Here is a 13,595-nt window from a genome sequence, read left to right as displayed (position 1 = left end):
AAATCATTTAACTCATTGCCTTGCAAAAAAACAAAAGCATAGCAAAACAAAACCAAAACAAACAGGTGTGGTAATCTTGATCTCAGCAAAAACAAAAGGAGATCTAATTAACAGAGACAAGACATCTTGCTAAAAGGTACCATAGACAATGAAGTAATATCAATACTAAACATATATGCACCTCATAATATTGCATCCAAATTCTTAGATGGAGAAATCAAGTTACAGGAAGAAAGAAATAGACAGCAATAGAGGGGACCTTAACCTCCCCTTCTCATAACTAGATCAATATAACCACAAAATACACAAGAAAGAGGTAAAAGAGGTGAATAGAATTTAAGAGAAATTAGCTATAACAGACCTCTGCAGAAAACTGAAAGGAAATGGAAAGGAAGATACCTCTTTCTCAGTAATACATGCCACCCTCACAAAAACTGATCATGTATTAAGATATGAATACCTCACAATCAAATACAAAAGGCAAAAATATTGAATGCATCTTTTTGGATCATGATGCAGCAAAATTACATGTAATAAAGGGCCATGGAAAGACAGGCTAAAAGTTAATTGCAACATAAATAATCTAATCAGTGAAACAGATTAGGTATCAAAAAACCCAAAAGCAAATGACTACAGAAATGTGCTATTTGATAACCCCAAAGACTCCAGCTTCTGCAATAAGAACTCACTATTTGACAAGAACTGCTGAAAAACCTGGAAAGTAGTATGGCAAAAATTTGGCATAGACTAACATCTCATACCATATACCAAAAGAAAGTCAAAACAGGTATATGATTTAGACATAAAGGGTGATATCATAAGGAAAATAGGAGAACAAGAATTAGTTGGGGTTTTTTTTGCCAGATCTATGGAGAAGGGAAGAATTTATGACCAAATAAGTGACAGAGGATATTATGAAATGCAAAAAAAAATAAATGTAAATACATTAAATTAAAAATATTTGATACAAACAAAATCAATACAACCATGATTAGAAGGAAAACAGAAAATTGGGGGTGGGGAGAATCTTACAGCAAGTATTTCTGATAAAAGCCTCATTTCTAAAATATATAGAGAACTGAGTCAAATTAATAAGTATATATATATATATATATATATATATCATTCCTCAATTGATAAGTGGTCAAAGAATATGAAAAAGAAGTTTTCAGCTGAAGAAATTAAAGGATCTATAGTCATAATGATGCTCTAAATCACTATTGATTAGAAAAATGCAAATTAAAACAATTCTGAGGTACCAACTCTCACCTATCAGATTAGTAAATGTGACAAAAAAGGAAAATGATAAATGTTGGAAAGGATATGGGAAAATTGAGCCACTAAAGCATTGCTGGTGAAGTTGTGAACTGAACCAACCATTCTGGAGGGCAATTTGGAACTATGCGCAAAGGGCTATAAAACTGTGCATATTCTTTGATCGAATAATACCACTGTGTCTCAAAGAGAATTTATATATATATATATATATATATATATATATATATATATATATATATATATATATATATAAGGAAGGAGGTCCCACATACACAAAAAATATTTATAGATCTTTTTTGTTTTGGCAAAGAACTAGAATTCAAGTAGATGTCCCATGATTGGGGATTGGCTGAACAAGTCACAGTTTATAAATATAATAGACTATAACCGTGCTGTGGGAAAAGATGAGCATACAGATTTCAGAAAAACCTTGAAAGATTTACATGAATTTATGCTGAGCAAAGTGAGAACATTGTACAATGACAGTAACACTGTATGATAATCAACTATGATTCACTTAGCTCTTCTCAGCAATACAATAATCCAAGACAATTCCAAAAGACCCTTGGGGGAACATGCTATCCATAGAGAAATAATTATGGAATTTGAATGCAGATTGAAGCATATTATTTTCATTTTTTGCTGTTTTCTTCCATGGTATCTCCTTTTTGTTCTATTTCTTCTTTCACAACATGAGAGAAAAAATATGTTTCCATGACTGCATATATATGTATATATAAACTATAACAGATTGCTTGTCATCTTGGGGAGGGCAAAGGGTAAGGACAGAAGGAAAAATTTGCAACTCAAAATCTTATTAAAATGAATGTTGAAACTATATGTGTAATTAAAAATATTATTTACAAAAAAGAAAGAAAAGAAAAATATTGAAAGATGCAAAAAAATTCAAATATTAAGGAATCACAGTCATGAACACACACAATTTAACAGTTGTCAATAAAAAAAACAGATAGCTTAGAATATATTATTTCAGAAAGCAAAACATAGGAGCATAATACTGGAATAATTTATCCAGTAAAACCAAGTATAATATTATTTGGGGGGGAAGAAATGGATCTTTAATGAAATAGAGTCTGTTAAACATTCTTAATGGAAAGACTAGAGCTATGTAGAAATTCTAAAGTTCAAACACATTAGTAAAGAAATGTATAAAAAGGTAAACATAAATAAATAATAATAAGATGAAACAAAAATGAACTGCTTAATTCAAAATTGGGGAGATGACACATGTGTCCTCACTGAACGCAATCATCATTGAGGTCAAAAAGAGAGAGTCTACTCAGAAATCATGGTTCTCTTGAGGATATTATATTTATATTTTATATTATACTGCTCAAATATATGTGAAACCAACAAATACATACATACATATATATATATATATATATATATATATATATATATATATATATATATATATATTTATTTGTTCTCTACCAGGGACATATTAATAGATGAATGAATGACTTTTATTAAGCATCTACTATGTTCTAATAATGGGGATAAAACTGGGAATAATACATAAAACTGAGACAATTCCTACATTCCTACATCATAAATACAAATAGTTTATATTCTAATGGGGTAAAAAACACAAAGATGAGAGAGGTAGGAAAGAGAGTAGAGGTCATAGAAATCACTAAGATGGAGAGTAGAAAAGAATAAGTTATTAACATATCTTTTCCAATGGCAATGGCAATTGTAATTTGATTACAGTTCTCCAAGAAAAGAGGTGCTAGGGAAAGGGAATAAAAAGAGGGCACACAATGGCCCAAGTGCCAGGCACTACAGAGCTCAGGAACTGAGCTTCTCCCTGGCAGGGTCACTGGCAGTCTAGTTCAGAGGGTGAAACAATAGTAGTAGTAGAAACAGGAGTACAGAATCTGTCCCATTGACAATTTTTTAATCTTTCACAGTAATTAAATGTAGCATTTTAAGCCCTGATGTTACTCAATAAACATTAGCTAAACAACTGAATTGAGTGAATCAGTATATAAAGAAAACCTTAAAAAAAGTGAATACTTACTATTATTTGTTTCAGGAAATCCAATCTTTTGACTATTCCATCCTTTGTTTTCCACTGTCTAGAATATTAAATGGATAGGTTACTAGGAGAAATCACCTTTATTATTTATTCACAATAACAAAAAATTGACTAGGCATATTAGCTAAAAAACAAACATCTCTCAAATACTCCTTTTAGTATGCTTCTCTAAACTCTGGTGCCAACAAATGAATTCAACAGTATTAAATGAATATTAATCTCTACATTATTTCATCCCTTTTCTTTAATCAGAAAGTATATATCTACTAGTATTCTCTTCATTCTCTAAGGTGAAAGTAACAAATTATTGGTGCTTAATAAAAGGAAAATAATAATCATCATGAAAGGCAAAGATTCTTCAAAACTATTATTGGTTCCAAATTATGATTAACAGCAATAACAATAGCTAACATTCCTATAGCATTTTTTTTTTTTTTGGTGAGACAATCAGAGTTAAGTGACTTGCCCAGAGTCACACAGCTAGTTAAGTGCTGAATGTCTGAGGCTGGATTTGTACTCAGGTATTCCTGACTGCAAAACTGTTGTTCTATGCCATCTTGCTGTCCCTTGTTCCTACAGCATTTATTATTTAGCACTATGCTAAAGAGCTTTACAAAGTAGAAATATTTCCATTTAAATGTTCAGATTTGCATGTTAAGATCAACAAATACTGCTAAGAAACACACATTTTAAAGTAAAGATGTGCTTTTGACCACTGCTATGCAGTCTAGTCTGAAGAAATATGCATTTAATCTAATATATATGTATATGCATATATATATACTGAAACATTTTATCACAAAATGTTTAGAAATGAAGTATTTCAAGAGATAACAGTATTCCAGAAATGAATGCCTATCAGTTTCTCTTGAATCAGGGATCATCCTCTCTGCTTTTAAATGTTTCCTTCAAACTCATTTCCTCTATACAGACTCCATATCTTGTATCCTAAGCATTGGCTTGGGGCTCAGAACTCTGAATTCTAATGTTGATTCTGACACTGACTTGATTTATGTCACTTAGCGTCCTCTGTGCCTCAATTTCCTCACTTGTAAAATTTCAATCCATTTTATAAGTTCAGTTGCTTATTCTTCTAACAAGTGTTCAATCTATGTTAAACTTGTATGAATATCTTAAAATTTTTTTAAATGGAATAGCTTCTTCAGATTTTATGCAAAAATATGTATATATGTATAATACTTTATGTATATATGTGTGTGCTCTTATTTATAAACCTATGAATCAAAATAATAAAAATTCCCCCTTTTTATCAAAATGTGTTTTCAAAATTCTATTGTTTCTGATATGTCTAATACATTGTAAAAATGAAGATGGACTAAAATTTATTTAGCCTGTAATATAATAACCTATATTTTGGGACATGATACAATTTTGCCAATATTATAAAGTTAGAAATATCTAAATCATTAAAATTTAGCACAGAAAACAATTTTTTTAAAAGACTGTATAAGGCCTCAGACACTTAATAATTACCTAGCTGTGTGGCCTTGGGCAAGCCACTTAACCCCATTGCCTTGCAAAAAACTAAAAAAAAAAAAGACTGTATAAGAAGTGACATTTTCATGTATTTCAAAACTATTCTGATAAGGAATTTCATTATGGAATCTAAAAAAAATTAAAATATGTAAGCTATATTTAGTAAAATGGTAAAATTCCAGAAATTTATTGACTAACTGGAAGGAACCCATTCAAGAATAAAACTTATAAAAAAGATTAATTGAAAGAATTTCTAAGGAGTCAAAGAATTGGTTAGATATAGTTTCATTAAATGAAATAGAAGTTTAAAATATATGGTTATTTGTTTACTACATAGAAAACAAATAGAAAACTTAAACCTGAAAAAAACAATTTATATTCCATTGATATCATCAAAACAAAATATTTGGCCCAGTCTGGCTGACCAGTCTCCTGCAATCCTTACTCTTTATTTCTAATTAAATGTCATGGAATAGTAGAACAAAACTGAAACAAATGAGGTAACTGGGGAGTATTTGTTATCAGATGGTAAGATATTAACTTGGGGATCAAGATGAGCAATTTTTCCTTGGATGTAATAATTGTTGAAAACTACCACAATGTACTGGGATGGACAATCTCATAGCTCCTAAACTTTATGCCACAAATCTAAATATTGTCCCTCTTGTCTTTTTCTCCCATTTCTTAAATACTTCAAGGAGTTTTATTTTTTCACTGATGTGAGTACAGCTTCCTTCCATACAAGTTGTCAACCCATCTATGCCCCAGCATACACAATAGTCATATGTTGCTATGGTCAAGCATTTCATCATCCAGTGCCTAAGTTTCCATAAACGAAATTTTTCTACATCTGAAAGGATATAGTATGGAGAAATCTGATAGATCTATTTGGCTTCAGAAGATTAGAACCAAGAACAATCATGAAAGTTATTAAAAAATTCATAAGCTAGAAATCATAAAAGTCTTGTTAAAAATTGTTAGGAGTTGTTCAAAGGTTCAATATCCTGCCTTGAGGCATGCATGGCACATGTCTCTTCCTTGAAGTTCTTCAGGCAGAGGCTGGGGGTAACTGGGGATTTTAGCATGAGAATTTCTTTTATGTTGGGTTTGACTAGATGGCTCTGTATCCCTCCCAGCTCTCAAATTCTGTGCTTCTGTGATTTTCCTGATTTTCAGATGTCGTCCAGTCTATGATTAGACCTAGACTAGCTAGGTTGCCAGAACTTAAATTCTTCTGACCTGACTTTTGGGATCCCATGGTCACCACCATACTGTGATGGGACATCAGAATGCGACAGAGACTAAAAGCAGCATTAATTAAGACAACCAAGAAAAAATTACTTCTACTCTCTGACTATCATTGAATTTTCTAGAAATTATTACTTTGGAAAGACTTCTACAGTCTACCCTCTCATCTTTTCAAGCAACTATGGTCAGATAAATGGTCATTTATATACAATATATGTATGCCTGTAGAAATGTACATGGGCTTCAAGGATACCTAAAAATTATATGATTTTTTTAGTACAATACAGTTGTTGTTTGTCCTTTGTTTTCAAAGAGGACCAGTGACTTCATGGGGTGATGTCTTGACTCACACATGACTTGGAGTTGAGTGAGGCAGAGTTACACAGTCATCAGTCTCACTCTCTCTTCCAGAATCACAGTCTAGCAGCAAGATAAAAATCAGTAGCCTGGCAATGGCCTGGGATGAAGTGTAGTACCTTGATATCTTCAGTATTGGACCAAGTTCTAAGTGTTATGGCCACTGGAGCATAGTCTTCTCACCCACCACCACAGACATCACCCTAACTCACTGAAAGATTTAGCCCATTGGCCAAGATAGTTTTCCTGGGATGTGGCCAATGCCAGTGCCACAGTTCCTTGGAGCCATAAGTGAGAGTTGAGTGCCAGGAAAGCCCCAAAGGAGGATGAGCAACTCAGGAAAGAGCTCGGCAGCCCTCCCACCAGAGGCGCTGGTCCTCCTTGAGCACCCCCCACACCCCAAACACAATAAAACAGTGCCTCACTCAACCTGCAGTCTGAATTCTGGCAATCTCAAATGTTCAGAACACAACCACAAACTAGAAAGTAAATGAAAAAGACAGTTATTCCAAGGCTTTACTCTGTGATACTTTACTGTGGAATGGAAGTGCCTGTAGCTCTTCAGAACTCAGATTCTTATTTTTTTTAATCATTCTGTTATTTTAATTGTGTGAAAAAAGGGGTACAGATTCAATAATTTCATTTTTCTAAAGACAGGATGATCTAGCTGCTTTTTTCTGTTCACAAAAGGGAAAGCTATCAATGAAGACTAGGGTCATGCAAAACACAGACCTCTGTATAATGTGGTGGTAAATGTCGTACTACTCCCCCACCTCAATCCCAGATGCAAATCATCTATTTTCCCTAGAACTGACTCACTTAGTTCTGCCTCATTTCTGAGTTCATCTTGCTGGGTTGTCAGCAACAACTAAGCCACAGTCAGTCCAAGTTTAGAAGTCACTGGTAACAAGAAGGCTGATCTTCCTCTTGTTTAAGAGTTTACAGTGAAGGTACTTGATTGATGCTTTTTTCCTTTTACAAAACAGGCTCAAGAAAGAAGTAGCATTTTAACATATCAAAGGAACTTACAAGTGTCACAGCTAAAGAGTTATCAGTAACTATGGAAGAACCATGATTTTTCAGAGGAGGACAGAGAGATTGCCAGAACTACAGTCTAAAGAATTTAATGTTTGTCCTTGGGGGGGGGGGGGGCAGGGACTAACAACAAATTATTGAATAGAGAACAATAAAATTTAGAACTAGAAGGGACTTCAGCTTTATTTCAGGCCAGCTTCCTCATTTTATTTTTGAAATTTTTATTCTCAATTTAACAAACCAAATAAAATGAATACTTTCATATATAAAAACCAGAGAAAACTGTGTCTGAAACTATGAATCTCTGCTATGTGCAGCTTACTTTTCTATTTTTTTTAGTATATAATAAATAGAACATATAACTTTCAAAGTTACCTTGTTTGTCTGCCCTCACTTTTCTTAAAATGCCCAAGGTCAGATAGGTATTAAGTTACAGAAGAAGATCCTGAACACAAGTACTCTGATAAGAGATGAACTTGCTACTATAATATCCTGGGAACTTGGGGAAGCAGAGATCACTTCTATCCAGTATGCATTTGATTAAGAATAAATCATGCCAACTTAACCCCTTTCTGTTTTTGGATAGAGTTACTAATTGGAAAAACAGGAAAATAATGGAATCACGATGCATCTTGATTTCAATAATTTACATTTGACAAAGTTTGTCTTGGTATCCTAATAGAATATTAAGGAGAATGTAGTTTCCTGGTCATTGAGGATACAAAGATTTTTAAAATGATAGAATTTCTACTTTTTGGAACATATATTCTACTAGAAAGTACAACATGTACAAAGAGAACAAAAATATGAGAAATTGTGATCAGGCAAAGAGTAAGCTAACTTAAGGACTCAAAGAAAACTGCAGGAAAGAGAAAATACACTAAGTTTTAATGGTAGAGAAAACTTTACAAAATGCAGATTTACCTAAGCTTAATGTTGAACAAAAAGGATATTGACAGATGAAGCTAAAGAGAGAATGAAATTGCAACATGGCAACATTCATGCATCATGAGGGCAGGGGACAGGTAATTTGGGAATTAAATTAGGGAACAATTAACAATTCAGTTTGATTGAAATAGATTTTTAGCTAGAATGTGAAAGATTTTAAATATCAGAAGAACTATAAGATGATTTCCAGTGAAGGAGAAACCACTGTCTTAGGAAGAAGCGGTCAATTCTACTTTTAGATAATTCTCATTTGTAGGCACTTTCTTCTTATGTGATCTAAAATTGTCCCTAAAATTTTTTCCCCCTTAAGTAAAACTAGTTTAATCTAACTTCCAAATAACATCTACATATACTTGAAATATCTGTCATTTTCATATAATCCCCACAGTCTATTTTTTTCAACCAATACTTATAAGGCATGATCTTGAGACCTTTCACTATCCTGACTGCCCTCCTTTGGAAACATTCCATATTACCAATGTTGTTCTTAAAACTGAGGTGCAAAATTAAGCTCCAAACTTCAGATGTGACTTTCCCAGGATCAAGTTCAGTCTGACATTAATATAATATTTTTTTGCTGCTATATTATATAGAAAACTTTTACTGAGATAGCAGCCCTTTAAAATAACTAGATCTTTCTCAATCAAAAGCTAGTCTAGTCATTACTCCTTTATCTTGTATTTGTGAAGTTGATTTTAAAATACAAGTATGACTTTACTTCCAATCTTTTTTCCCAAATTGTGCCTATCTCTCAATGACTCCATTTGAAGTTTTCTTGGCAAAGATAATGAAGTGATTTACCATTTCTTCTCCAGTTCACTTTACAGATGAGGAAACTGAGGCAAACAGGATTGAGTGACTTGCCCAGGGTCACACCATTAGTGAAAGTCTGAGGCCAGATTAGAACTCATGAAGATGAATTTTCCTAACTCCAGATCTGACAATCTATCCATTGTGCCATCTACTGCCCATGACTTTGCATTCCACACACATTAAACTTTAACTTAGACAATCTTGAATTTTTCATGTACTCAGAACAATTGTGTGACTACCTCCAATAGTACTTAGCAATTAGTGAGTGGGAGTAGAGAGTAGGTGTCACAGGTGATCAAGGCCTGAAAATCAGAGTGTGTTAACAGGGTAAGACAAGCAGCTAAGAGAGTCTAGGATGGAGGACAGTACCTTGCTGAACTGGATAATTATATGCTTGAGACTGATAGGAGTAAAGAAAAGTGGGTATAGGATTGAGAGACTGGGAAAACAGGGAGGGCCCAAAGGACCAGAGGTCATAGTGAGGATGATAAGTAGCTTAGAAAGAATGAGCCAGTGAAAGAAATAGAAAGAAAGGATCAAAGAAGGATAATTTTAGAATTCAAGATAATATATGTTGAAAAGTTAAAAGTAAAGATGAGGTCTAAGGTGTGACATAAAGCTGTCTAAATATGAAATAGGTTTGACAGGCAACTTCTCATTGTTAGAGATGTTTTGGTATGAATTTATAAATTCACCTACAGTTTCTACAAATATATATTCAGTTTCTACAAAAATATATTAAGTACATATTCTATGCAGAGTATTATGTATGGTAAGTAGTGTGTGAGTTACAAAACTTAAAATACAATTCCTGCTTTCACTGAAGAAGAATTTTCTTTCATAAAACTAAAAGAACAGAAATTCAAATACTGTAAGGGATATGAGGATCATGGATGAGTAGAACAGAGGGGACTGGGGGGTGAATCATGTGCATAAGAGTATATCCAATATATGGAAAGATGAGAGCAAAGGCAAAGAGGTGAAAGAATGTGGGATTGTACATAAGAGAAGGTGAAAGAATCAAGTTTGATGGAAGCAAGTGAAAGTAGTAAGAGAATTCAGAAGCAAGGATTTAAAGGTAGAAAGATAAGAAAAGTTGATTGTTAAATGTCTTAAAAGCTGAGCTATATTCATTAGGTAAAAAGAAGTCACTGAAAAAATTTGAGTAGAAAAATGATAGGATCAAATATATATATATATATACACATAAAAATTAATCAGGGAGAAATATGAAGGATGAATCAGAGGGGGGAGAAAGTTTAAATAGGAAGAGTGGTTAGGAGAATTTTGTAGTAGTAGAAGCAGGAATTACGAAGGATTAGGAATATTCTCCTTTCTATTTCCACCACTACCACTCAAATACATAATCAGCTAGTAGGAGAATAAACACTACACATTTAGTCACTCCTGGGGTAAATGTAAAGTGATATGATAATTGGGCTAATAAGGATGATTCTGGTATGTTCAGTGTACTCCTTATCAGATATAATGCTCCTTTACTCAAAATTTCAAGAGAGATTTGATGTCCTGTACTCCCCTCCTCACCCACAAAGTTTTGGCATTTGAAAAGAGTATATTACTTAGAAAAATTATTGATGTGGAATATCCCATTCCTTGATAATATTGGATAAGTGAGGCATTCATTAATATATTATAAAATTCAAATTAATTTTTTACTAATGTAAATTAATCAGGATTGGAATTATATTGAATCCAAAGGAAAAAACACTTAACAACTTCTAATTAGTCCACTTCTGTGATCTAATCTGGTCACTCAGAAACATCTGGATGTATCAGTAAGAACTGGTTGGAATTCTATCCTTTATGTAAATTCTGGAGAAATGTAATATAAATTTAAGGCAGATTCTTTTTCAGCTCAAGAACTATATATATATATATAAGTGTGTATATACATACATGTATATATATATATATATATATATATATATATATATATATATACACACGCACACACACACACACATAGGTGTGTATGTATTCCCTACTGAGTTACAATTGCTAATTAATCTGACATTTTTATGTCAAGATACAATATTGCCAAACTTCAAGAGAAAAATACATTTTTGTAAGGTTTAATCAAAGATGTATATTTCCCCAATTTTAACCAAACATATCACAAAATTATGGGGTTTAGGGAAACATAAGTCTTCTCTAGTCCACTGCTTTCCACAACTCCAAAGTATCTGAAGTCTAACTTTCTCTTCCCAAAGTTATTTCATTGGAAGCAGAGTTATAGTGCAAAAGAACAACTTGGAATCAATTGTTATAGTAAAAAAAAGTACTAGATTTCAAATCAGAGAATCTGAGTTCAAATCCTATCTTTTCTGATTATATGTGTGAACTTGATAATCATCTAACATCTTTGACTTCAGTTTCATTGTCTGAAAAACAAGATTCGATTTCATGACCTGTAAAGGTCCCTTTCAATTTATTAGTCAGAAAACCTGAGTTTTTGCTATACTTACTGCTTGAGGCAAGTCATTTAAACTTCTCTGAGGTTTGTTTCCTCTTTGTAAAATGGGGATACCTCTATTTACTGTACCTCCCCCCAGGTAAGGGTCACCAGGTCACTGACTAAAAGAGTTAAATTTCTTCTGATATGGGAATATGACAAGAAGTTGAGAAAGGCTCGTGATGTATGGCCAGCTTTTTGTGATCTTGAAGCTTTCTATGCCTAAGATCTCAAACAGCATAGAGCAAACAGAGTCACAATCTCATACATCAGTGCAAGTCTGTCTTTCTTGTAACAGTTAACACCACCAGGAGGATCTTCCTATTAAATGAGATGATATGTATAAACTGCTTAGTACAGTGTGTAACATATAGTAGATGCTGTATAAATACTTGTTCCTCCCTTTTTCCCTCTCCTCTGTCTTTTTCAGCACAGAGATAACTTACTTAAAGGATTTAAAAGGCAAAAGGAGATGGAAATCCCAAAAGAAAGAGAATAAGACTTGAAGAGAGAAGATGGTACTTTGTTGGACCTAGAGAAGCCCAGATTTTGGCCTTTACCAATACATCAGTAAAATTCTAAAACTTCACCAGAGGGACACTGATAAAGAAAACCAAAGAGAATTAGGAATAAGCTTCCCCCACTTTCCAGTTCAAAACTCCAAAAAAGTCTGCCAGAAACACTGAGAACAGGTCACAAACAAAACTAATGAATCTAAAATTAGAAGAGAAATAGTTATATCAAAAAAGAAAACCTTTGCAACAACTTCTTCAGAAAAAGATATAATATCCAACATACATAAGGAACTGATTCAAATATATGACAACCATTCTTTGATAGATAAATGGTCAAAGGATATAAATAGCCTGTTTTCTAAAAAAAGAATTCCGAGTTATCAACAAGCATTAAAAAATGTTCTCAATGACTAATAATTAAATTTAAATGAAAGTAACTCTGACGTTCTATCTCAAATTTGTCAGAGTATCAAAAATAATAAAGAAAGAAAATGACAACTGTTGAAGGGAATTAAAGAAAATTAAGTCTACTGACACATTATTGGGAGAGCTATAAATGGATCCTAGAGATTCAGGAAAGAAATTTGGAAAGATACCCCAAACCACGCATACCCTTTGATCCAACTACTCTATTATTTGTCTTATACCTCCAAAAAAGAAGAAAGATATTTAAAAAACCCATCTTCATAAAACTATTTATAGTAGATTTTTATAGTAGTAGAGAAATGAAAACTAGATGGGTTGCATATCTATTGGTGAATGACTATAAAAATTATTGTATAAGAATGTAATAGAATATTAAACCATAAGAAATTGAGAAGAAAGAAATTCCCGGGATAACCTGGGAAGAACTATATAAACCAATACATAGTGAAATGAACCAAGTCAGACAGATAATTTATAGATGAAAACATGATTTAAAAAAAAACAACTTAGTGTAGGTTATAAAATAAACCCTCAGGGGCGGCTAGGTGGCGTAGTGGATAAAGCACTGGCCCTGGAGTTAGGAGTACCTGGGCTCAAAACCGGTCTCAGACACTTAATAATTACCTAGCTGTGTGGCCTTGGGCAAGCCACTTAACCCCATTTGCCTTGCAAAAAGCTAAAAAAAAAAAAAAATAAACCCTCATAAATCCTCAACTTTCCTATATATGTCTGGTCACTCAGAAACATCTGGATGTATCAGTAAGACCTGGTTGGAATTCTACCCTTTATGTAAATTCTGGAGAAATGTAATATAAGATACAGCAGGAAGAGCTAGAAAGAGAAATCCCATTCAAAGTAACCTCAGACAAATATAAATATATATATATATATATATAAAATATAAATATATAAATATATAATATATAAATGTATATAATGA

At 32.8% G+C, this 13,595-nt stretch overlaps 1 protein-coding gene across 13 annotated transcripts in view; it reads right to left on the bottom strand.

Annotated features, from left to right (window-relative positions):
• The window catches only part of STAU2 (staufen double-stranded RNA binding protein 2), a 492,544-nt gene that overhangs the window by 202,923 nt on the left and 276,026 nt on the right, over positions 1-13,595 (bottom strand). For all 13 annotated transcript variants that reach the window (XM_074203676.1, XM_074203666.1, XM_074203669.1 and 10 more), the window contains one exon: positions 3,326-3,383. In XM_074203676.1, coding sequence (XP_074059777.1) covers positions 3,326-3,383 — 58 coding nt within the window. The remainder of the gene's footprint in view (positions 1-3,325; positions 3,384-13,595) is intronic.

This window comes from Macrotis lagotis, chromosome X (assembly GCF_037893015.1).
Source record: "Macrotis lagotis isolate mMagLag1 chromosome X, bilby.v1.9.chrom.fasta, whole genome shotgun sequence".
NCBI lineage: Eukaryota > Metazoa > Chordata > Mammalia > Peramelemorphia > Peramelidae > Macrotis > Macrotis lagotis.
This window is presented reverse-complemented; position numbering and strand designations above follow the sequence as displayed.